The 26,311-nt window shown below is 44.5% G+C and overlaps 2 protein-coding genes and 1 long non-coding RNA gene across 3 annotated transcripts; 2 read left to right on the top strand and 1 right to left on the bottom strand.

Annotated features, from left to right (window-relative positions):
- Window positions 1–607: 607 nt before the first annotated feature.
- LOC138830360 (C-C motif chemokine 3-like 1) lies at window positions 608–2,259 on the bottom strand. The gene is made up of 3 exons (XM_070026735.1): window positions 2,118–2,259; window positions 1,337–1,451; window positions 608–1,019 (listed from the first exon to the last, which is right to left on the bottom strand). Exons 1-3 carry the CDS (start codon window positions 2,191–2,193, stop codon window positions 899–901), a joined length of 312 nt encoding a protein of 103 aa, XP_069882836.1. The 5' UTR covers window positions 2,194–2,259; the 3' UTR covers window positions 608–898.
- Window positions 2,260–9,921: 7,662 nt separating this feature from the next.
- Window positions 9,922–12,238, top strand: Ccl4 (C-C motif chemokine ligand 4). Its single transcript, XM_070026734.1, has 3 exons — window positions 9,922–10,269; window positions 11,215–11,329; window positions 11,853–12,238. The coding sequence occupies exons 1-3, from the start codon at window positions 10,194–10,196 to the stop codon at window positions 11,938–11,940; spliced, it is 279 nt and encodes a 92-aa protein (XP_069882835.1). The 5' UTR covers window positions 9,922–10,193; the 3' UTR covers window positions 11,941–12,238.
- An 8,821-nt stretch (window positions 12,239–21,059) lies between these two features.
- On the top strand, window positions 21,060–24,120 carry LOC138830358 (uncharacterized). Its single transcript, XR_011373010.1, has 3 exons — window positions 21,060–21,076; window positions 23,632–23,682; window positions 24,089–24,120. It is a non-coding gene; the product is annotated as an uncharacterized lncRNA (long non-coding RNA).
- The last annotated feature ends 2,191 nt before the right edge of the window (window positions 24,121–26,311 follow it).

The raw sequence follows: 26,311 nt of genomic DNA, 5'->3' as shown, positions 1-26,311 counted from the left end.
AGGAAGGAAGGAAGGAAGGAAGGAAGGAAGGAAGGAAGGAAGGAAGGAAGGAAGGAAGGAAGGAAGGAAGGAAGGGAGAGAGAGAGAAAGGAAAGAAAGAAAGGAAGGAAGGAAGGGAGAGAGAGAAAAGAAAGAAAGAAAGGAAAGGAAAGGAAAAAAGAAAGAAAGGAAGGAAGGAAGGAAGGAAAGAAAGAGAGAGAGAGAGAGAGAGAGAAAGAAAGAAAGAAAGAAAGAAAGAAAGAAAGAAAGAAAGAAAGAAAGAAAAAGGTTCAGGGGAAAAGTGCAGGTCCTGATTTTAAGCCCTACCTAGGACAGGACAAAATAAAAGTGGGAGAGGAAAGGGGATTTTCCTAAAGAAGATACACTATGAGTTGAATTATAAAATGTTCAGTTCTAGTGTCTTGGATCTGTGCCTCCAGTGTAAATCAGAATGACTCTGTGATTCCCACTTCTCTGTCCCCTGACCTCCACCCCCTCCCATCCGCATGCCAGACATTGATTCCACATTTTCCTATTTTTTGCAGTCATTCTTCTGAACCAGTAGTTCTGATTTATCAGAAAGACAAAGCCAAACTTTAATTTTGGAACGAGCATTTTTATTCTGTCATTGGGCTAGACATGGTCACAGAAGAAAAGCATCCACAACCTATGTGCTAGTCTGATGACTTTGGTACCATGTCTACCTAAACTAAGGTGATGACAACCACCCTGCTGTCACCAAAAAATGATGTGCAAAAAAAGTGTCCTGGGAATCCTTCAGAGCAAATGGTCACAAACACAATGCATCAATACAAAAAATAAATTATAAATATTAAATAACATAAGTTAAAATTTAAGTTAAGAGTATGGCCCTTTGGCATAGTCCATAGGAGAGGTAGCTGTGGAGGTTGCAGGGAGGTCACTGGGTCTCCTGCTGTCTCTTTGCTCCTTCGGCTTCCTGCTTCAGGTCAGAGATGTACTCTTGCACCCAGGTCTGGCTGGGGTCAGCACAAACCTGCCTGTTTTTCTTGGTTAGGAAGCTGTGGAGAGAGAGGCAAGGGATCAAACACAGAACCACCACAGGGGAGTCCTGGGCCCACTGTGACCCCCTTCATCCCACCCTGTGTCCTGGGTACCTCAAGGATGCTTTCACTGGCTCAGGGGACCCCCTCACCCCTCACTTTCTCTCACTCCCCATTTCCCTCTCATTCTCTTCCACCCACTACCAAGTCAGGTCACACCAAAGAGATCTGGATCCTGGATCCTAGGTAGGCTGGGCCTTGCTTGGATGCTCTTCTGGCTTGTGCATGCCCCTGGGATTGGTCTGTCCCCAAGAGTAGGAAGAACTAGTACTTACATGACGCCCGGCTGGGAACACTGACCGTTGGTCTCAAAATAATCAACTATGAATTTGCGAGGAATCTGGTGCTTGACGTAGGAGAAGCAGCAGGCGGTCGGGGTGTCAGCACCAACTATAGAGGAAGGGACAAGCCATGGTTCAGAAGGGAAGGGCAACTGACACCTGCCCCTCAAGAGGGTGAAGAAGGCAGCCTCGCTCAAGGTGAGGATTGGGTGCAAGGCACCAAGGACATGTGGGTATGTTTGCCCACAAAGGCCCCTGTTGCTGTCTTCATTTTTGTATCTATTCTTTATCTCTGACTCTTCCCTGGGAGCACTTGCTTTTTCCATGAGTTAGATATCCAAGCAGACTATTCTCTTACTGCATCTCTCTTTCGAGAGTGTGGTCTAGTGAAGGCAGTCATAGGAAAAGTCTGGTCATATCCCCCAAACAGCCCTCTGGGGAGACCAGGACCAGTGTCGAGCATATAACACGGCTAGGAAGTTGCCAAACCTGGATTCCGCCTCTTTGCAGACTCACTTTTTAGGGCCTCGTTTTTCTGTCTGTACCAGGACCCCAAGTTCTTTTACCTCCCTTGGCTCTTAGAACTGGGCACTCGGAAAGAGAAGACACCATGTGCAAATGAAAGTAAAAAATCTCAAAGGGAAAGATCAACATGTGTTGCTGCCCTGTAAAAAGTTTTGTTTTTTTGGCTTAGAAACCCTAGGACCACAGAACAGATTGATGTGGTCTGCACATGGCCAAAGAGAGGGGGGATACCTACTTAGATGCTACTCACGTGGTGCAGGGGAGGCCTGGTGACAGAGAGCCATGGCGCAAAGCAGGACAGCAAGGGCAGCCACGGAGACCTTCATGATGACAAATAGATAGTACCAGTTGGAGTGTCAGTCGAGCCGGGATGGGGCTGGGTACTCGCTGGGGCCTGTGTCCTGCTGGCATCGGAAGCCATCTCCCCATCTCTTTATAGTAGCCCTGGTGGGTGAGGAAATGGAATCTCAGGGGGGAGTGAAAGGGGAAATTTTAAAGCATAGTAATGTTGTCATACAAAGTGTTGGGCAACTTAGAGTCTCTGGTGACCACAGGGGTTCAGGATATCTCAGAATAGCATCTCTGAGCTGTAAGTTTCAGCTACCAACTTGTGACTTGCTCTGGTTTCTTATGGGGAAAGCGTTTTGGAATGGAGAAGAAAGGAATATGTCCACCCTATTCTTAGCTGGTCCCCTTCTCATAAGTGATTTATGAATGAAATCTCCAGCCTCATCCCTGCCCTTGCTCCCCCCACACCCACCCACTCCACAGAACTGAAACTCTGCTTTCTCTGCCTTTCTAACCACATAGATGGGAGCTTGAGTTGATACTACCCCTCCCCCAACTCCAAATGCAAGGAACTTATTAAGGAACCCCAGGCTAGAGGAACAGAAAAATATGAGGTCAGGGCCAGGAAGGTAGCTCAGTGGTAGAGTGTTTACTTTGCATGTATGAGGCTCTGGGTTTGATTCCTCAGCACCACATAAGCAGAAAAAGCTGGAAGTGGCACTGTGGCTCAAGTGGTAGAGCGCAAGCCTTGAGCTGAAGAGCTGAGGGACAGCGCCCAGGCCCAGAGTTCAGGCCCCATGACCAACAAAAATGACAACAACATGAGGTCATGTTTCAGTTATTCCGTCCATTCATGGAGCTATCACAAGTGATGAGGGCCCTGGGTGAAACACTAGTGTGGGTGTCAGTATGTCAGCACCCATTGACCTAGAAAATGTATTTCTAGGAAAGCTTTCTATGGGAACAACCAAATATAGATAGATGCATCTTCCAACACAGGTAGGGCATCTATAGTGCAGCAATAAGGAAACCTAATTGTTTCCTCTAGGACAAAATTACAACGCAACTTATAATATGCTCACTGGATTGTTTATTATTAAGCTCTTAAAAATGGATAAAGAACCAGGCTCTGGTGGCTCATAATCATAATCCTAGTTACTTGGGAGATTGAGATCTGAGGATCAAATTCAAAGCCAGCTTGAGAAGGCAAGTTTGTGAGATTCTTTTTTTTTTTTGGCAGGGGATGAGGGGGGGAGATGGGGGGGGAGTCCGGTTGTGGGGCCTGAACTCTGGGCTTGGGCACTGTCCCTCAACTCTTCAGTTCAAGGCTAGCACTCTACCACTTGAGCCACAGCACCACTTCCGGCTTTTTTCTTTTTGCTTATGTGGTGCTGAGAATCGAACACAGGGCCTCAGGCATGCAAGGCAAGTGCTCTACCACTGAGCCACCTTCCCAGCCCAACTGTAAGATTCTTAGGTCCAGTAGAGTGCCAGCCAGGACCAAAAACTAAGTGACAGTGTCCAGGCTCCAAGTTCAAGTCCTATTACTAGTACCAAAACAAAAAACAAAAAACCACCTGGGCTGGGAAGGTAGTTCAGTGGTAGAGTGCTTGCCTTTCATGCCTGAGGCCCTGGGTTCAATTCCTCAGCACCACATAAGCAGAAAAAGCCAGAAGTGGCGCTGTGGCTCAAATGGTAGAGTTCTAGCCTTGAGCTGAAGAGCTGAGGGACAGCGCCCAGGCCCTGAGTTCAGGCCCCATGACCAGCAAAAAACAAAACAAAACACAAAATCAAAAACAAAAAACCTCTGAGAAGGGAGACATGGTCAGCAAGAAAGCCAGGAAAGGTTTCATGGAAGAGCAGACCTTTAGTTGGATCCTGAGAGCTGTGCAGGATTTGAACATATGTGGGTGGGAGATGGGGGTCCAGCTGATGCGAAGCTGCAGATATGACTCTGTAACCCCCACAGGAAATGGAAGTGGTTCTGGTGTTGCAGAGCAATGGGGGTGGAATGTGGACAATGATGCTAAGTTGGAGCCAAAACAGGAAAGGTCTTGAATCTCCCCAAAGGAGTTAGAGTTGATATGTTGGTTGTCACAGAACCATGGAAGCCAGAAGCCAGAAGCCAGAAGTGAACCAAACTCCATCTGAGGAATCCTCTCTTTCTAAGTGTCTGTAGAAACACATTTTTGTGGGCAGTACTTGAGCTTGAACTCAGGAAATCACACTTAGGCAGGTGCTCTACCACTTTAGTCACACTTTCAGCCCATTCTTTTTCAGACAGGATCTCACATTTTTGCCCAACAATGGTCTTGGGCCTACAAGCCTCCTACCTAATCCCTAACCCTCTAGTTGCTGGCATACCACCATGCCTGACTTGTTGGTTAAGATGGGAATCTTGCTTTTGCCCTGGCTGGCCCCAAACCACTGTCCTCACATTCCCCATTTTTAGAGTTCAGCTGTGATTATGAGCATATGTCACCATACTCAGTCTTGGTGTTACATTTTTCAGCCATCAGGCTCGGTTTTCATCCCTCCTTATGTTGCTGATGCTGATAGCAAGGAAGGTGAATGATCCTACATTGCTATCAACTCCAAAGAAAGGACTTTGCGGTCTTTCGTTTCAATAGAAACTACTTCATAGATGAAGCTTCCTTCTCAGTTTACCCTTCCTGTCACCTAGCCCTGATTAATACGCCAAATATACTCTCTCATTTCTAGGGGAACCACCTTCATATTCATGTCTCAGTTTCTGCGAGTGAACTTCTAGGAGTTGGGGAGGGTGAAAAGGGGAAATGGAAATGCTGAGTCAGTCACTTTGCAGATAATGGACAGTATCTACTTCCAAGATTGCAGCATTTACCACAGTGCATCCTTTAGTCATCTATGCAAATTCTTCCTAAAAAATTTAAATAATATCCTGTCACTTTTTTGGGGAGGGGGCCAGTCGTGGGGCCTGAACTCTGGGCCTGGGCGCTGTCCCTCAGCTCTTCAGCTCAAGGCTAGCGCTCTACCACTTGAGCCACAGTGCCACTTCCGGCTTTTTTCTTTTTGCTTATGTGGTGCTGAGGAATTGAACCCAGGGCCTCAGGCATGCAAGGCAAGCTCTCTACCACTGAGCCACCTTCCCAGCCCAATATCCTGTCACTTTTAAGACACATTCAAACTATGTCCTGATGGTTCAACTTAGCTAACCAAATCCTAGCTCATGATAATTCTAATGCAATGAATATCTCAGCCTGGTATCTTGTTTCTTATAATTTTGTTCCTTTTAATAAAAGTGATTTAGTAAATATACAATTCAGTCCCAGTGTTTATACATTTTTAAGACTTTCCATATCAATTTACAAATAAGGAAATAACCCTTAGCCATATGTTTTTACTTGGATTGGAAAACAACACACGGATAGGCATACTAAGCTTGATCTGCATGTTGATGTACAATGGAAAGGAGCTGTAGGACAGTTGAGTTGGGACTTAGAAATTTCTTGGATGGTAAATTGATGTCCTCAGGTTAAATTGACGGTCAGCTCTATAGCTCTGCCAGTAATATTTATTAGTGTATCTCCAATGACAACCATGATGCTTGACCCATAGTGGTGCTTAATCAATGCCTTGTAGGTGAATAAATTAGACTTGATTATGTGTAAAATCTTACAGTATGAGAGGGAAGGATAAGAAAGGCTGAGGTGTAAAGGTTGGAGGCATGGCTCAGTGGTAGAGGGCCTGCCTAGCCCCCAGTACAAGAAAGGAAAGAAGGAAGGATGGAAGGATGGAAGGAAGTGAGGCAGGGAGAGAAAGAAAGGAGGAAAGAAGGAAAGAAAGGAGGAAAAAAAAGGAATGAAGGGAAGTCTATGATGTTAAGGCTTGATCTTTGAGGGAGTACCAGGTTGACTGAGTAGTTGTGATGAAAGGTGACCAGCAATCAACATGGCAAATCCCTCCGCATGGAGAGGTTTGATTTGTGCCCTAGATTCCCAGCTCATTCCAGCTTCCCCAAGGCTCCACCTCAGTTCAGTAGAGCCTCCCAGCTATGAGTCCAGAGAATTCTGGCTGAGAAAGTCATGTTCTTTCATTAACCATGGTGCTCTGCTGGCCTCCTTCATTTATCCTGGTTCCTACAGTGCCTGCTCAGTGTGTTCCTGTCCTATCAAGTGGCCAAGAAACCTGGAAGTCACCCTTAACTCTTCACTACCCTTCCCCTTGTCCTACACCTAGTCTTCATTAGAAATCAGATACCTCTGTCTCTTCAGCCCCACTGCTGCTGCTGTCTGAGGTTCCTGGTAGGTCTGTTCCATGAGAGTTTCTCACTGTGACTATACACAGTGGCCACTCGTGGCTTGCTTCCCAGTTTTCCCTCTTAAATCTATCCCAGCACACAGCAGCCAAGGCAATTTTGCTGAAACTCATATTGGTCTCTGTCTCTCTGTCTCCCTCTGTCTTTGCCTCTCTGTGTTTTTCTGTGTCTCTGTCTCTGTCTGTGTCTCTGTCTCTGTCTGTCTGTCTGTCTCTCCACTGTTTCCAGGATGAATGGAAGCTTCCATTTCCCCTGACCTCTGCCTACCTCCTGGTTCTTGCAGTTTGCTCTCTTGACTCCAAGGCTAAGACTCAGCCCTCTGAACTACCTACAGTTTGTCAACAGGGCTGCTGTCCTTCCTGCTTTTAATCAAGTGTCACCTTGGCAAAGGTGATCCCTTCCTACAAGCCACAGAACGGAGTGACACATCCTAGGTACCATCACAGTCTGTGGCAGCCACAGGAATTGATATTGAGAATAAAGGAAAACATTATTTAATTCCCCAAATTTTCTAAGAAAAGAAAGAAGACATCTGTGGATTTCAGTTGCTCGAAATCGTATGAAACACAAAACTGAAATACATTGCACATTACACTAACAGGACTTGGCTGTGAAATTGATCAGAAGCAGCCCGTTTCCCTTTCTAGTTTAATTACCCAGCCAGACTTGCTGCATTTCACTTCCAGATTTCCGCTGTGTGTTCTTCTGTGCTTCCCTGTCTCTGTGTATACAGGGGGATAATACTAATACATGGCTCTAAGGGCTGATGTGGGATAGCTTCTCTCAGGAATTGAACATACCCCAGTATCACTGTCTTTACCCTTGATAGCCAAAGAGCCCACTGTGACAGGTCACTAAGGCCCATTTCTCATTAGCAAGAATGAGACTGAATGACTTGCTTCAGAATGCCATTCTGAACACTTCCTCTTGGATAACTGTAATTGTCTCTCTCGTCCACAATTCAGTTTCTGCTCCCATTTCCCCCAAATACCCAAATATTGGCTTCCACCCTGGCATGACCACTGGAATTACCTCTTCTTGGTTGATTATCTCACAACCTGACTACGTCCCAGCTTAATTTGGCTGCCCAGTCTCAACATGCGCTCTTGTGTTCCAGGCATTGTAGCTCCTAGAAGCACTTGACCCTCCCTGGTTCCGATACTCCTGAATCTCAGCACTGTCCATGAAGAGACCGGATGTCCTCCCAATACTTCTGTAATTCCTTCTCAGTCTCCAAAAATACCTAGCAGACCATCAATAATATTCAAGTTCCATTTCTTTTTTTCTTTTTATGGTGCCTATACTTTGCTCCCAGCTAAATTCCACTTTTCTTAATAATTAACAACCAAGCTAGGCGCTGGTGGCTCACACCTGTAATTCTAGCTATTCAAGAGACAGATATCATGGTTCAAAGCCAGCCCAGGAAAAAAGTCCAGGAGACTCTTGTCTCCAATTAAATTGTCCAAAAAGAAATGTACTCATTACCTGACTTATGTAGCTGTAACTCTGTACCTAATCTTTATAAGAACAATTTAAAATTATTTAAAATTTAAAAACCCAGAAGTAGAGCTGTGGTTCAAGTGTTAGAATGCTAGCCTTGAGCCACAAAACTCAGGTACAGCACCTAGGTCTTGAGTTCAAGCCCTAGGACTGGCACCATAAAAAAATAAAAATAAAATAAAATAAAAATAGGGGGAAAGGATGTGTTAAACAAACCAGACGAGATTCCTCTGCCCCTAGCTAGTTTAAGCAAGTGCATGTCTTCATATCCTACTTACACAGTATACATGAAAGCAATAGGACTGGCTAAGACTTAATCTAGTCCCAATCGTCTAGCATTCTTGTTTTCTCTGAGGATCCTCTATTCAAAATAAGACTCCTACATTACAGCTCAATCCTTTCAGTTATCTTCCTGTTACCCCAGAGTAAATAGCTCCCCCTGTGCCTCAAGAAATGAGAGATCGGCACAGCAGGTCACAGAGACAGATATTCCTCCTTATTATTCCATAGGTTTAGACCTATCTGATCTTCAGGCTCCCTGTCACGTTTTTGACCTATCCCTGGTACATCACTTACCTTATTCTAGCTTGTGGGGTGGCTGTTCTATCATGTCAATGCCATCACTAGAGCAAGATCTCTTTAAGGGCATTCAGATATTGTCTGGCAATATCTGACAAATAGTTGGGTTTAATTGCAGTGCCATTGAGAATGAAGTCTATGTGGATCTGAGGAATCCAAGACACCTCTTCCTAAAGCGAGTTCCTTGAGTCAAGACAATGAAAACTCTATTGGCCAGAAGAGAGCATGAGAGAGATGAATATATGTACTACCATGGAACACAGAATGGTAGAGCTGGGCTCTTGGTAAAGATCAGAACTTGTGAAGCAAGCTCTGTACAAAACAAAGGTGTGGACAGAAAGAACACAGAGATATGCAGGGGGGGAGGGGAGGCACTTACATTTGTGCAGGGGAGAGAGGGGAGGATGATACTGGAGAACCTTGTACTTTATCAGAGGACCCTGAAGCACCACTAGGATGCTTCCTGTCCTATACCTCAGAAGCATCTAGGAACTGGGCTCCATTCTTTCATTCTTCTGTTTTTCTTTCTCAGAGCAGAGCGGGTCACCATGCACACACAGAGATGAGAGGAGTGGTATTAAAGGGTGCCATGTTGGTCCAACTATCTGAATCGCCCTCTTTTACCCCACTTCCTGCATTCCTGTATCCCCTGGCCTTGGTGAACTTCACTTTCTACACAGGGACCTGAGGCATTCCCCAGGGACTGGCTGGGGAATTATATGCATAATAAGTTAGTTCTAGATCACAGATGAGCTCTCCTTGGTAGTCCATCCGACTTGTATACTAGAACATTCTTTGTGTCTCCCAAACTTGATTCTTATAGACATTTTTTTTTGTCTCGTCATCTTTAGTGGTGGTGGTCATCATCTTTGTGGGAATTGTACTCAGGACCTGCATGCTGTCCCTGAGCTTTTTTGGCTCCTCAGATCTCAGCCTCCTGAGTAGCTAGGATTACAGGTGTGAGCCACCAGTGTCCAGCCTCCTGATCTTTTATCAATCCAAGAAATTACCTTGAACTCTTGATTGCTTTTCCTTTCCTTGCTCTAAACAGGAAATCAGGACCTCTGTCCTGGGGTGATTGTGTATATAATAATGAAGAAGTGAAGCTGATGATGTGGAAATGCCCATTGTGGTCAACAGTTTTCTTCCCTGGCCATACTTCATTCTGGAAACTACAGTTGACCTAGAAACTATGGCCAACCTGGTAAGGCTGACATCTAGCTTCCAATTTCTGGGTGTCAAACACCAAGACACTTGGCTGTTGTCCACAAGGCCTTTTTCTAGCAGATGTGAACGTCTCCCCCTTCCTCTCTGGTTGGAGCCTCCCTCCCCAGGTTTGGTCACTGTCTTTGGTGTACCACTTCCCCTTAGCATGTGCCTCACTTCTCCCCTCCGGCTCCCTCCTCTTTCTTCCGTGATGATACCACTCTGGGGAAGGAACTCTTCACTCTCAACAAACTTTCCTTTCCTTCTTGGCACCATGACATCATCTCTACCCTGGAAATTCCACTTGCCTTCCTGTACCTCCAACCTCCGTCCCAAGCCCTAGAGTCCCTATAAAGAGGGAGTCTCAGCTCAGATCAGCACAGGACCACAGCAAGGCTCTGAAGCTTCTGAGCTCTGCAATCTCAACTCTGTGCAGCCTTCTCCTCCACCAAGACCATGAAGTTCTACGTGACAGTCCTTTCTCTCCTTGTGCTTGGGGCTGCCTTCTGCACTCCAGGTCTCTCAGCACCAAGTAAGTCTACTCTTTCTGCTGCTACTTCCAAGCACCAATGTAGGGGCAGACTCTACTTTCATTGCTGGGGCTGACCCAACAGTGGGATGTAGCTAAGAGACAAAAACGAGCTGGGAAGATTTCCAAGTATTCTGTAGTTCAATAGAGAGGCTAGTAAATACTCCATACGCCGCAAGCTCCCATTTGTTAAGAATTAACAGATAGTGCCAAATGCCAGTGGCTCACCCCTGTAATCCTAGCTACTTAAGAGATCTGAGGACTGCAGTTCAAAGCTACCCTGGACAGGAAAATCTGTGAGACTTTTTGTTCTTTAATTTACATATATATATATGTGTGTGTATATATATATATATATATATATATATATAACATATATATTTATCTTTCAGTAGTTATAGTCTGTAAGACTCTTATCTCCAATTAGCCACCAAAAGGTGGAAGTAGAGCTGTGGCTCAAGTCGTAGAGCATAAGCCTTGAACAAAACAATCCAATGGAGAGTACCCTGGCCCTGAAAGCAAGGCCCAGTACCAGCACCAAAATATAATAATAATAATAATAATAATAATAATAATAATAACCAGCTAGCAGAGGAAAAGGATGGGCTAGAAGGCAGACTGTTACATTGGCTCTGTCTCTGACTACTGGCTAAGCCCTTCCCCCTCTGTGGCTTTGTTTCCCCATGTGTACTATAAAAGAAATGAGACATGTTCTGAGGTTCAGTCCAGTTCCAAACCTCTAGAATTCTTTCTTTTCTCTGAGGTTCTCTATTTAGAATAAGAATCTCCTCCTGGGTGGGTGAATGGGCATAGATATAGGGACCATGTTTGGGGTTCTGGTAGTTCACACAGATGCTCATTAAAGGTGCACTGCTAGAAGCCCAAATGAACTGCTCCCAGGTAGAGTTTTCATCTCACTTCACCCTGAACCTTTTTCCCCCCCCGCAGTGGGCTCAGACCCTCCTACGGCCTGCTGTTTCTCTTACACTCTGCGGAAGATTCCTCGTAACTTTGTGATGGATTACTATGAGACCAGCAGCCTCTGCTCCCAGCCAGCCGTGGTGTAAGTATGAACTCCTGGACTGCCCTAAGAGGCACTGGGGAGGGCAGGATTCAAATAGGGGCAGGTGGAATGGGAAGGGGGAGGGCAGGAGGTGATCAAGCAGATGGGAAAACAGTGAGGTCTTGAAATTGTCTGGGTCAGGGGTAGGCTCCTTCCTTTCGAGGAGGGAAGATAGTCAAAGTCCAGAAAATCAGGAAAAGCCAAAAATAAAGTCACATACGCTAGAGACATATGATTCTAGCATTAAAAACATGCTAGGAAAACATGTGAACAGAATAATGTCTAGGAGTGGTATGAAATGGGGCGATACATCCATCTTGGCCACAAAACCCATAAGCTGAAGCCGATAGGTAGAATTTACAGGAAGTCAGGTGCCAAGGCCACCCAGAAAGGATCCCACCCACTAGAGATGCCCAGCATGGACCATGTTCAGAGAACGACCACAGGCCAGGCATGGTAGGTGTCCTCAGAGGACATAAGATTCTAATCTGTCCATTTGGGTTTTTTTTTTTTTGCTCTACAGGTTCCAAACCAAAAAGGGCAGGCAAGTGTGTGCCAACCCCAATGACACCTGGGTGCAGGAATACGTGGATGACTTGGAACTGAACTGAGCTTGCTGCAGGATAGGGATTGGGAACATCTTTAGGGAATGTCACCGGAGCCCAGATGGTTCTCAGTGAGAACCACCTTATCCTCCAGACCCACAGTGCCTCTCGGTAGTTCCTGACCCTCATCTTTACTGTATGCCTTGTTATTGTATTTGGAGTTATTCCTAGTATTTATGTTTGCTCAAAGGACATGTATCCCCCATGGGGATGGTCTATCATACTGTTTCTCTGCCATTGTGGATACATAGTTGATGCAGTTGATTTCATGCATTTTGAGGGGGGGGGTTAATAAAATATCTTGTTAAATGTAGACATTTTATTTGTGGTTTCTAACTTGATCTGGGGTGGAGGGGATTATCTAGTGTTATTAGTAAGGACAAAGAATTGTTGCAAAGCCTAGAAGAGGGAGCAGCTACTGAGTCCTTCACATGTGCTCCAGGCTAATCCATGATCTTACTTAATGCTTCCAACAAGGAAGTATTATATTATTATGATAAGCATTAGTATTGTGTATCATATATGAGTATATTAATATATTATAATATAATAGACAACACGTTAATGTTATGTTACATAATATTATACTATTATAACATATTACAATTATGATATAAATATTATCACACCCTGACAAGGTGGGGACTGTTGCCCTCAATTTTTTTTTTTTTTTGGTCCGGTCGTGGGGTCTGAACTCTGGGCCTGGGCGCTGTCCCTCAGCTCTTCAGCTCAAGGCTAGTGCTCTACCACTCGAGCCATAGTACCACTTCCGGCTTTTTTTTTCTGCTTATGTGGTGCTGAGGAATCAAATCCAGGGCCTCGCGCATAAAAGGCAAGCACTCTACCACTGAGCCACCTTCCCAGCCCCTGTTGCCCTCAATTTTATCAGTGAAAAAAATAGGTGCAGAGAAGTGAGCTGACTGGCTCACCTGCTGGGGGAGCATCCTGAAAGGATGATCCAAGAGAGTAGCTGTGATCCTAAGTGCTGTGAGCTTGATATCTCCTGGGGAAATTGTAAATAGAGGGCAACAGTATAATACAGAGGGAAGAGGAGGGAGCTCAGAGTCAGAAAAACGGCCTTATCATCTTATAATCAGTGTCACGTTAGGAAATTCTTTTATCATTCTATAATAAATATATCCACAGAAATGCCACTCTGTCTTACTGACTTCAGTTTTCCCACCTGTCAATGGGAATACTATAACCCACTCTACAGGGGCTCTTATATGAGCCGGACCTCTGAAGACTCTCTCTCCCTCTTTTTCTGAGCCTTGGCTTCTCAAGGTTCTGAGGGTCAGATTTATTCATAGATCAAAGCAAACGTGAAGTGTCACTGAGGTCAGAGGAGGAAGGTCTAATGTGGCTCTGAGTGTTGTGGAAGAATCTACCCAATCATTCTCAGAACTTCTTTCACATAGGTCAGAGGAAACAGAGAGTTGAAGAATTATATACACAAAAAGCCTGATCTGAGACACTTAGAATCACAGTGTGTTAAAGCTGAGAGGAACCCTTAAATCATCTGGTCCAGCCAGATGGTTTGCTGGGGGTGTGGGGGTCAAGGACAGAGAAGTAATTTGCCAAAAGCCACTCACTCAGCAAACATGTTACCAGCACAAAGGTTCATACCTTTTCCTCTAACACGTTTCTGTGGTCCCCCAATAGATGGCCCATTGAGTACAATAGACAAAGTGGAAACAACTTTAAAAACTATAGGAGTGTTTTTAGTTCTATGCAAAAGTAGAACCAGAGCTCTGTACTTTCTCTGGGCCAACAGATCCATTTTCCTTCCTTGTCCTTCCCTCACTTAACCCCAGTATTCCAGAATCCCCACTGAGATCTTCTTCAGATTCCACAGACTGAGAAGGTAGTTAGGGGTAGAGCTGATCAAAACAGGTGTGGAGAAAAGCTAGCAGCTAGCCAGCTTGATCCTAGCCCCTGCTTTCCTTGGTCTAGATCTGAGTTGTCCAATATGTTAGTCACTGGCCAGAGTGGTTATTTAAATTTCAACTGAAATTTCAAAATAATAGGTAATTTCTTTTTTAACTGTAACCCCTCTGTACATCACCTTTATAGTAACAATAAAATTTTTTTTTAAGTACTCAAGCAAGGAACTAATTTTAAAAACAATAATAGGTAGTTTTAAGGAAGAAATCCTTTAAAAAGATGACTTAAAATACTTTGTTAAGGGGCTGGGAAGGTGGCTCAGTGGTAGAGTGCTTGCCTTGCATGCCTGAGGCCCTGGGTTTGATTCTTCAGCACCACATAAGCAAAAAGAAAAAAGCCGGAAGTGGCGCTGTGGCTCAAGTGGTAGAGTGCTAGCCTTGAGCTGAAGAGCTGAGGGACAGCGCCCAGGCCCAGAGTTCAGGCCCCACGACTGGACCAAAAAAAAAAAAAAAACTTTGTTAAGTAAAACCTCTGTAAGATTTAAGCTCATGCTTAAGAGAAACTTTGAGTTGGACAGAACTGTCTCTAAAATTTCTACAGGTCTCTCACAGCATTAAAATGAAATGAAATTTAAAATTCCATTTCTCAGTCACACTTTTCCATTTAAGTGCTCAATAGCTACAGGTGGTAATGTCTGCTGTGTTGAACAGCATGGATATGAACTGCCCATCTTCACAAGAAAGTTTCATTGGGTGGCACATTCTAGACTATACCAGAGCCTAAAGGGTGGTATAGAAGGGTAGATGATAGATCTGGAGAAAGATATATGATTTTATTCTGAGGAGATTGGATAGAAGAGCTGATGGATAGTCTGAGATCTGGAAAAGAGTACAGGTCCCTGTGGTGGCCTAAACAATGGCCCCTGAGAGGTCCACACCTCCATCCCCAGAACCTGTGAATGCTGCCATATATGGCAAAAGAGCCTTTGCAGATAGGGTAAAGTTAAGGATTTTATGAAAAAGAGATTATGCTAGACTATCTAGCCAGGCCTTTAATGTAGACAAACATCCTTATGAGGGAGGAAGAAATAAACTTGACAATAGAAGAGATAATATGATAACTGAAGCAAGCTATTCTGCTGCTGGCTTTGAAGATGAAGAAGCTACCAGCCAAGGGTGAAAGAAGAGGCTTTAAAAGTCAAGGATATTAATATTTCCCCCCTAGAATCTCCAGAAGCAGCACCACCCACTGAAACTGATTTTGGCTTTCATAGCTTTATGTTGTTTGAAGACACTAAGTTTGTGGTAATTTGTTGCAGCTGCAACAGGAAACCACTGCAGCTACCAATTGAGAGAGTCACTGATTGTGACTCCTTACAGCTCAGTGCAGAGGAAAATGGAACATTCTAGAACGTGAGCCAAGCTTCTCTCAGGAGAATCCTAGAGTGAAGTGAACATTCCAAAGAGATGAGCTATACTGAAGCTCAGTATTCTTAGAGGAAGCCCTGCTTCAGCAGCTGAGGAGGAAGGCTGAGGCTTCTCCAAGGAGCCACTGTCCCTCAGGAAGTATACTATCTTGTCATTTGTCATGAATGAAGTCCAGAGAAGAGTCACAATCTGCCTGTGGTTTCATTATTAGTGAGAAGGTAGGGTTAGGACCAGAATTTAAGTCTCTTTACTTTCATACTTACCTGCCCATAGGAAAATAGGAAAGAAATCAGTTCCACAGAGGCAGAATTGTGGGGAAAGGGCTGGGAAGGTGGCTCAGTGGTAGAGTGCTTGCCTTGCATGCCTGAGGCCCTGGGTTCGATTCCTCAGCACCACATAAGCAGAAAAAAACAAAGCCGGAAGTGGCGCTGTAGCTCAAGTGGTAGAGCGTAGCCTTGAGCTGAAGAGCTGAGGGACAGCACCTAGTCCCAGAGTTCAGGCCCATGACTGGATCCCCCCCCCCAAAAAAAAAGAATTGTGGGGAAAATGCTAGGAAACCAGGACAGTCCCATGAAGAAAAGTTTCACACAGGAATTACAAATGATGACATGTCCTCTCAGTGCGACAATGTGGGATTCACTGAGGCATAATGTGAGGTTTTATTTGCTCCTTTTTCCTCTTGCCTTGCTTCCTTTTCTTACCCTGGTGCCAGAGAACTGGTATCCACTTACTTGGTTTTCCAGTTGAGATTTCCCTAGATTCCTGTATGATGGTGGAATTGCAGAGCTAGAATTAATGAGGTAGCACAAGTATGGTTGGTTTCTGGAGCAATTTCTAGAAGGTAGGCTTGTGTTGCTCTACTCTTATACCTCTCTCCCACATTTCAATTTCACTCTCTACATGGAAGGAGTCTGCTTCCCCATAGAATATTTCAAGGCAATTTATTCAACCTAGAACCTTCTAGAGCCTCTCCAATGGTTTTGACAAAATGGAGGCATTTTCCTCTTAGAAAGCCAGGAGGTGGGTGTGCAGAGCCAACTCATAGAGCTTGTACAAAAATATATCATCCTTGTAGTAACCCTTCTGTACAACATAGTAATAATAACAATAATATTATATTTTAAAAAAGAAAATATACCAATCATCCTTCAATCTAAACAAAGCTCAGTGACCTTCTGAATATTTGTGTCTTGAAACGCTGGTCCAGGTAAATGGGAGGTAGTGGGTAATTCTCATCCTGTCTTTCTGCCCATGGCCATGGCCATAAAGGGACCTCACATGACAACATGTTGTTGGTATTAAATAACTCTTCTTCCATCACACAGCTATGGACTCAATTGGGGTCAGGATGTGAGTGCAGATGGTCTGGCTGTGGAACTCAGGTTCTCACCTGCTGTGATATCTAGGGCTGGTACAGGATGCCAATGTGTTTGTGGCAAGACATCTGTTTGTCATTCATTCTCATGGTGTCCAGATCTTATCTTGCAGGCCCTGCCAATAACCTTCGCCTTGAACTACTACCTGTGTTTCAGAGTGTAGGGGGAAAAGAGGCTGGTATGTGGAACAGTTGAATATTCATTAGTTGTTATTGGAAATGATGTCCTGAAAGGTTCTCATCAGGACTAGGAGTCCTTTGGGTAAGGACAGTTCCCTCTAAACAACTGCTGTGCACTTCATCCTCTTGTAGAGAAATTATATGATTGCTTGTAAGGGATGGGGGTGTAGTTCAATGGTAGAGTGCTTGCACAAGACCCCTAATTGTCCTCATCTGTCAAATGGCGATAATAGTGCATGCCTATATGGAGACCAGGTGTGGACTTCCAAAGTACAATGGCTCCTCAATTCAAAGGCCTATGTATTTATTTAACTGGCAGCACAAGATATTGAGGATAATCATATGCAACTGGGAAACCTTTTTGGGGGCTGCTGATTCCTGCTTTGACAGTTGGGGAACCCAGTCATTTCTGTAAAATGAAAATGTTTCACTCTTGGTAGTCTTGGGGAAAAGAGGTGGCATTTGGTCTCCATTTCAAGTTTATTTATATAAATGAAATTCTATCTTTGTCTCTCAAAGCAATGGTTCCAATTGCATCTGCCCATCTCTACTCGAGTAGAAGCTCTGTAAGGACAAGAACCATGGCTGCCAGCATTTGGCACACCCCAGAAAAAAAATCAATAAATGTTCAAAAATGAATACAGCTCTTCATTTTCTAACATGAACTGTTGCCTACAATCATACATCTGGAAAGAGGAGTCCAGTGGAAATTTCCTCAGGTCCAAACCTGCATCCTCACAGCTGTTGGTGACTTTATGGAACAAAATCTGGGAACTAAAAGACCCCACTATGGGTCCTCTGCAGACCCATCCTCAGCTTTTGCCTCTCTAAATCTCTCCCACTCTTCCATTCACTCTATCCTTGCCATTTAGTAAAAATCTCTACTCATCTCTCTTACACACAATTTAATAATTGCTGAAGATAATAACTATCATTGAGCACTGAAGACAGAAGTTAAGTAATACCTCATCCTAGCCATCAAGATACTGACAGGAGAGAAATAAAAGGTGATAATAATCATAACTAAGTATACATGAATGTGATAAATACTAAGAGAAAGTTACTCTCCCAGGGGTTGGGCTGAGAAAAGTTGCAGAGGTGATATTTGATCCAGGATGACAGATAAGCCTTTAGAGACAAGAAGGATTTGAGTTTCATAGACAGGATGTGGATATGCAGGATTAATGGAGAAGGAATTTTTTTTCTTTTTTTTCTTTTTTTTGTTGGTCATGGGGCTTGAACTCTGGGCCTGGGCACTGTCCCTCAGCTCTTCAGCTCAAGGCGAGTGCTCTACCACTTGAGCTACAGCGCCACTTCCGGTTTTCTGGTGGTTTATTGGAGATAGGAGTCTCACTGTCTCTCTTGCCCGGGCTGGCTTTGAACCTTGATCCTCAGCGTCCTGAGTAGCTAGGATTACAGGCGGTGAGCCACCAGTGCCCGGCTTTGGAGAAGGAATTCTATGTCCAAGGCACAGCTTGAGCTGGGTAAGAAAAAGATATATTAGTGGGACGCCTGTGTCTCACACCTGTAATCCTAGCTACTCAGGAGTACGAACTGAAGATCATAGTTCAAAGCCAACCCAGGCAGGAAAGTCTGTGAGACTCTAATCTCCCGTTAACCACTAGAAAACCAGAAGTGGTGCTGTGTCTCAAAGTGGTAGAGCACCAGTCTTGAGAAAAAGAAGAAGAAGAAGAAAAAAAAAAAAACAACTAAGGGAAGCACTCAGGCCTGAGTGTAAAACCGAATTCGGAAACCCTTACCCAAAAAACCATCAGAGACCATCACCAATGTAAAAGCAAAGTAGTCCTTATTGCAAGCTAGAGCTTGGTCCTCTGAGCACCAGGTAACCGGTGACGCTAAGAGGCCCCGAGTTCAGGGTTATAGTACTTTTTATACACTTTTTATGGAAGGCAGGGACTTTGTATACATCATAGCATCTCGGGAAAATCTTAGTACAATTCTATAGTATGCTTGGCACACTACAAAGCAGAAACAGGTTGTTGGTTAGATCAGAGGGCTGATGTACTTTAAACTGGTTGGCTTGCGCCACAAGGAGTCTCAAGGAGGTACATGCTAAACTGCAGGGTTCCTTTCTTAAACAAACACCACCTGCGGCCTGACTGCAGGGTCACCATGCCCTCCAGCACCTGCTTGCCCGCGATTTTCTCAAGGATCCTTTATGTTCCTAGCTGCCCGAGAATTGCTTCTTCTGTTCATTCCCAGGCCGGGCTCATGGTCAGCTGCATAACTCATACTTTAGGAGATGACAGCTAGCTCAAGATGGAGTCACTCAGGCCTCAGACTCTTCACTGAGTTTAAGCCTTAGTATTGTCATGCATGCGTGCACAAGCGCGCGCACACACACACAACTGCTTTCTGCATGACTTACACTTGTATCCCTTTGTCCCCTCAGGAGTTGTATGCCCAAAGGATCTCTGACTGGTGGCATTTCAGGGATTGGTGGCATTTCAGAAACTGTGACAAGCAAGGCACAAAAGGGAGGTTCCGTTCCTACAGCACCAGGAACAGGAGGCGGGACCCTAGTGGAACATTCTACACTCTTCACCTTCTGTCTCCCCTTCCCCCCCCCCCCACGGGGCAGCAGCCCCCTGGCTGTGGGTGGGGGAGTGTCCTCAAAGAGGTTGTAAACTGGTCCTGCTGCTCTTACCAGCCCATGTACCCTCATCTACATTAGGTAGCCTGTAAGACAGTTTTCATGGTTAAAAGTCATGCATGCTTCCCCTTGGGGGAAGAAGGCTTGTTCCAACCCACCCAAAACACAACCCAAAACACCGAAGTGCTGTGTGTGTCTTAGAGAAATCACTCATCTGCGGTATGAATGGCTAGAAGGAGGAAATGAAATCTCATGCCTGGCCCTGTGGTGGCTATAAGCTCACCCCTAGCTGCTTCTCGAGGCTATGGCATAAGACAAATCCCACGAGGCTTTCACAAGAATATCCAGAGTTCAGGCTCTCAGAAACGAAGCTGGACAAGGCGAAGTGGAACTCTACCCTCCCTCGCCCCAAATCACACCTATCATACCACAGCACCTGCCCAGAGAGAAAATGACCCAGGCAGAAGGCAAACCACATAGCTCCAGTTACCAGTATCAGATGATGGGAAAACACCGCTGCTAGCTCTCCCACTGCCCCTCCCCACCCTCAATCACAGGGGTGACCTTTCTGGAGAAGGGAGGAGAGACGTGAAAGAGCAGACCACACCCTTGCTACCTAGTGTCTGTCATTTCTGAGCGATCATTTCTCTAAGGACATACCCCTTTGTGCCTAGCACATCCTGGACCACAGCATGCATTTAATACATGTGTTGAATGTGAGTGAATAAAAATGAATGAGTGGATGAAAGTCTGTGCTCCCTGCCTTTCCCAGACTTCCTGGATCCAGAGTCTTATTGGTTGATCAGAAGAGGGCGTTTCCTTGGTGCAGAGTCTGGCTTAGGCAACATGGTATTACCCAGATATACCTGGGGTGTCTCCAGCAATGTCAGTTTCTGGGTGAGGCTTAGGGCTTCCCCAGCCAGACTCTGGGCTTATATTCCAGCCTCAGTGGGTGGAAGGCTATAAAGGTGACCCTCTTGTTTGTTTGCCAACGACTTCAGCAGCATCATGAAGCTGGGAGGCTTCCTTCTCCTGCTGACCCTCATCACCCTCAGCCTGGAAGTGCAGGAGCTTCAGGCTGCCGTGAGACCCCTGCAACTTTTGGGTAAGTGCAGGAAGAAAGCATCGCCATTCTTTGTTTGAACAAGGAAGCCAGAAATTAGGATATTGGGAACTAATGTGCTCAGAGAGAGGAGGGGAAAAAAGGAGGGAAGGAAAGAAAACTCTCTTTTAGGATTTTAACACAAGAAGCCTCCTAGCTGGCCTTCCCTGAGTAATAAGCAGAACTCCTCTTCTTCTCCCCCAATCTTATCCTGCCTGCCTCTCATCTCTAGCATCTCCTTCTCCACCTTCTTCTCCCTTGGGTCTATAGGAAATATTTTGTGTGTGTGCTGGTACTGGGGTTTGAACTCAGGACCTCACGCTCTTGCTTGCTTTTGTTGTTATTGTTCGTTTGTTTGTTTGTTTCACTCAAGACTGAGCTCTACCACTTGAGCCACACCTCCACTTCCATTTTTGGCTGGCAACTGGAGATAAGAGCCTTTTGGATTTGTCTGCCCCCAGTCTTTGAACTGCACAATCTTCACATCTCAATTTTCTGAGTAGCTACGATTACAGGTGTGAGCCACCCGTGCCCAGGCAGAAAATATTTTCTTAACCATGGTAAGCATGACTCATATCAATCTCTAATTTTCCATTTACCATCAGCATTCTCAAAGAAATCTTTCCTTTTTACAAAATTATTAAGTTGTTGCACGAAGAGGTAACAATTCTATAAGTTAGATTAGTAGTACAATGCATCCTTTAAAAAGTATTTTATTACCTTTAAGTAGTTGTACAAGGTAGTTGCCATTCAGCAAAGCAGTTTATGAATACAGTGTGTTCAACACTGTATTCATGTTCAACATTCTCTCCCGTCCCTCCCAGCCCACCTGGGACAATGCATCTTGACTGATGTCATCTCTTACATCATTCTTCTCCACTTTTCCTCTCCTTCTCTATACTCAAGTTATTCAGTTCCATTTTTATATAACTTATATTATATAACATAGATTATTGATGACTGATTAGATAATTAGTTATTATTAGATTATTAGTTATTAGATTAGTTCTCAGATTATTAATGACTGCAAATGCAGTCATTCATGTCTCCCTATCATACCTCCGCCCCACAACATGTTTCCACTTCCTGTTATTCATTTTGCTAAACAGCTCACTAGTTGTTCAGAGGAGTTACACCATTGGACTCTTCTCCTAAGTATACCACCCTCAAAAGAATCTTAATTCTCTCCTCCACCTTTCCTTCCCTGTAATGGTTCCTTAGCTCCCAAAGTGACTACAGTCTAATTCCTGCCTCCTCATTCTCCTGGAACTTCTCTCCCAGGTCCAGTTGGTGAATCTCCTGACTGTCCTCAATTTCAACATCTTTAACTTCTGCAGCATTTGACGCTGCTCACCTCTCCCTCCATCTTCAAAGTTCCTTCTCACCTGTATTATCTATTACTGCTTTTATTCTTCTCCCTATATATTCTTGGATTCCATTTACTCTTGTCTCTTTGCTTACCTCCTCACCTCACTGAGCTGCTTGTCAAATACCGACCTTTCTTTGATGCTGTTTCACATCTTCTCTCCTTCCTCCCGTTGTACACGGTGTCTAACCCTGATCATCTCCCCCTGCCCCCGATCCCCATCCTGCTTCAGCTTCCTAATGACTCTCCCAGCTCCTCTCCTCTTGCTTGTTGAGTCTGGGTCCATTCTATGCTCTCACACCAGAATGATCCTCCCAAATAAGCAGCAAATCACCTTCTCTTGACTTATCAAATGAAATTCCAAATCCACAGGGCCTGGTGATCTGCCTGCTCTCTAAAGCTTGTTGCCTGATTACACTTCCTGCTTAATTTCCAGCTGTTCTTTAATATTTACCTGGCCTTCTATTGGCCCAGAATAAGGTAAACAGGATGCAAAATTTGAAGAGGCCCTCAGTCTCGGGGTTGTTCAAGTACTCTCTTAAACTTGGTACTCTAGTCCCTCACAGTTTCTCCCATTACCAGCACTGTGACATTTGCCACTTGTAAATGTTTGCTAGTAGGGCTGAGAAGGTGACTCAGTGGTAGAGTGCTTGCCTTGCAAGTATGAGGCCCTGGGTTCCATTCCTCAGCATGACTACATAAGCAGAAAAAGTCAGAAGTGGTGCTGTGGATCAAGTGGTAGAACACTAGCCTTGAGCTGAAGAGCTGAGGGACAGCGCCCAGGCCCAGAGTTCAGGCCCCACGACTGACAAAAACAAAATTTTTTTTTGCTAGTAATTCATTTCTCTTCTCATAGAACTCCATCTTCTGCTTTAAGAAGATTGTTATATCTCAAGACTCACCTTTTCTGATTAAGTAATGTGTTATCTCCTCTGAGCCCCTTGAATCCTCTGAATCTACCTTTTCAAGGCCACTTGTGAAATAATTGCTCTTTTAGCATTTGAAAGTAAAGTCTTAATTTCCATTGTTAGATTATAAGCAGATTATCTTACATCTTTGTCTTTCCTGAATCATTTCTTCTATAATGTATATGTAGGAAGTAACCATACACCCGACCAGACTCCCTTCTTATATGCCTCAGTACTGCTAAGCCACGATGATACCCAGTCCTTCTGTACCCGGACAAGTTCTCCAGCCTGTTCACACAGCCTCAGAGAACTGCCTCTTGATTGCAGTTGACACAGGATTCATTCACTGGATTCACAGGTCCTGTTACACAGATAAGGAAACAAAGGGCTGGGAAGGTGGCTCAGTGGTAGAGCGCTTGCCTTGCATGCCTGAGGCTCTGGGTTCGATTCCTCAGCACCACCTAAGCAAAAAAAGAAAAAAGCCAGAAGTGGCGCTGTGGCTCAAGTGGTAGAGCACTAGCCTTGAGCTGAAGAGCTGAGGGACAGTGCCCAGGCCCAGAGTTCAGGCCCCATGACTCCCCCCCCCCCAAAAAAAGGAAACAAAAGCCCACGGAACTGCAGAGATAGAATCAAGTAAAAAAAAATACCTGATAATAACTGGGTAGGTTCATTTAGACAGAGCACTGCATGGTACTTTGCTAAAAGCTAGCATTGTAACCAGCTTTATAAACCTACTTCATTGGTTCTCAAAACCAACCTTAAGCCTGAAAATTCAGGGAATCCCTACCTACTCAGGTCAAGAATGACTCCTTGAAATTTGGAGTTGTGTTCTTCATACCAGGGTCAGATTCACTGTGGGACACAGAAGAAGGAGCTCAGGCCTAGGGGCCAGGTAAGTCTGGGTTGAATCTACTTCTGTCTTTACTGGAAGGCAAGCCACATCTGCAATCCTAGTTATAGCACCAATAATTAGTGCTAGGGTCACTGCACAGAGCTTCTGTAAGGCACCCTTGATGGCAAACCTCCCCATTCCCTGAAGTATGAAGAAGTGGGGAGAAGACTTCTCTTCCAAAATCACTCAGCCTCAATCTCTAAAGTAGGCTTGGCTTTATTGAGAGCATGTGAAGGTATTGTTTTAACTAAAAGAGATACAGAGCTTTCTTATTCTGCCAGTAATTCTATTATGTTATGCATTGAGCTAAAAGGAAAAAGTTGAACTCTCTCCTTAATCAAGGGCTTTGATCCCCGGCCCTTGAACCCAAAGCACAGCAGTTTTCATGTGGTCTGTTCTACCGTAGGTACCTGCATGGAGCTCTGCACTGGTGACTGGGACTGTGGACCAGGAGAGCAATGTGTCAGCAATGGCTGTGGCCATGTCTGTGACACAGACTAAGGACAGGTAAACACATGCACCCTTTCTTTTTCCCTGAACCTTGTCTGGCACAGAGTCTACTTGTCTCCTTGTAGCCTCTCTTTTCTCCCAAAGAAAAAGGTTCATCCACTAAACATTTGGCGATTTCCAAACCTTTTGAAACATTTTCCTTGGCCAGCACCTCCTGAGGAGAAAAAAATAGAATTTTGGGGCTGGGAAGGTGGCTCAGTGGTAGAGTGCTTGCCTTGCATGCATGAGGCCCTCGGTTCGATTCCTCAGCACCACATAAGCAAAAAGAAAAAAAGCCGAAGTGGCGCTGTGGCTCAAGTGGTAGAGCCGCTAGCCTTGAGCTGAAGCGCTGAGGGACAGTGCCCAGGCTCAAGTTCAGGCCCCATGACCGGACACCCCCCCCCCTAAAAAAATAGATTTTTTTTTCTGTGTGAGCTATCACTGGGGCTTGAACTCAAGGCCTAGATGTTGTCTCTGAGCTTTTTTTGCTCAAGGCTAGTGCTCTACCACTTGAGCCACATCTCTGTTTCTGGCTTTTTGGTGGTTAATTGGAGATGAATTCTCTTCTCCAGCTGTATTCAAACTGTCATCCACAGGTCTTAGCTTTCTGAGTAGTTAGGATTACAAACACAAACCACTGATACCTGGCTTAAAAATAGATAATTTCTGAGTGAAAACAAGATTGTAAAAAATCACTTATAATTATCTACTCCCAAAAGGTGTCTTAACACAATGATGCATATTCTTGAACAAGAGTCTTGTATCTATTTCGATTTCTTAATCATTTCACTTTATTTTTTTATAGTCCTGGGGCCTAAACTCAGGTCCTGGGTGCTGTCCCTGGGCTCTTTTTTTTTTTTTTTTTTTTTTTTGCTCAAGGCCAGCACTCTTCCACTTGAGCCACAGCACCACTTCCAGCTTTTTCTGAGTAGTTTATTGGAGATAAGAGTCTCATGGGGACTTTTTTTTTGCCCAGGCTGGCTTCAAATCGCAATCCTCAAATATGAGCCTCCTGAGTAGCTAGGATTACAGGTGTGAGCCACCAGCGCCTAGCTAATTATTTCACTTAAAAAAACAACAACAAAGAAAACAATTTTAAAACCACTGCTGTTGCCTCTCTCCCCTCTCCATCCCACTACCACTAGCTTGACAGTCCACCATACATGCTCATACACTCAGTATCCTCCATGAGTACACACTTAAGATAAATACAAAATTGCTCTTGTTAATTCCCTTGGAATAAATGCCAGGAGAGAATGTATGTTTAAGCCTTTAATGTGCATTGCCATTTTGATCCATGAAAATCCTTTTCTTGTATACAAATATTTTGGAGGCCTCATATGATAGCTACTTTATTTTTGGTAGCCATTAATTGAAAAGGAATCATCATAAAAGCTATTCTGGCTCAGGTTTGATTATAAATTATGTTGTATTAAATACAACAAATCAGGAGATACTTCAAAAACAAATCACCATTTTGCTGAGAATGTATTCTTTGTTCAGCTACCTGCAATCCTTGATATTCAGGATCTTATTGTGCCCTTGTACTAAAATATCCCGGATCCAAAAGAGACTCCAAGACACCCAGTTAAAGGAGGTAGGAACTTTATTACCACCATGCGGGGTCAGCTTCCTACTACCAGAAAAGTAGGAGAACAGCCTTGAGCTCAGGGTAGGATGGGTTTTTATAGAGGTAGGTTACATGGAGTTACATAGACAAGCCATGCAAGGCAGGTTTGGCACATTTTCATTGGTATAGTTCCATGACTAATCACTGCTTATCTCTTCCTATAGTTTCTACCTGCAAAGATGTCACTGGAACTCCTTGCCTGAGAAGACAGATGAAAGTGGAAGCATGGATATGGAGACTACATGGAGTAGGGGGGAAAGAAAGAGGAGGTGTCTATTTTAATAAACTATCATCATGAAAGTCTCCACACTACTTGAGTAACTTGATTCATTATTTGTTGTGGTTTGAAAATAAAATACTTCCCACAGGCTCACTGTATTGGAGGCTTGCTGCTCAGCAGGTAACGCTGCTTTGAGAGGTAGTAGAAACCTTAAGAGTCAGGGCGTCACTGAATGAAGTATATCACTCGGGGACATGTCTTTGAAGGGTAGCCTGTCTCTGGCTGCTTCC

The sequence above is a fragment of the Dipodomys merriami genome, unplaced genomic scaffold (genome assembly GCF_024711535.1).
Source record: "Dipodomys merriami isolate MVZ:Mamm:240054 unplaced genomic scaffold, mDipMer1.0.p SCAF_19, whole genome shotgun sequence".
Taxonomy (NCBI): domain Eukaryota; kingdom Metazoa; phylum Chordata; class Mammalia; order Rodentia; family Heteromyidae; genus Dipodomys; species Dipodomys merriami.
The sequence above is the reverse complement of the archived record's forward strand: the minus strand, read 5'-3'. Positions and strand labels throughout refer to the sequence as shown.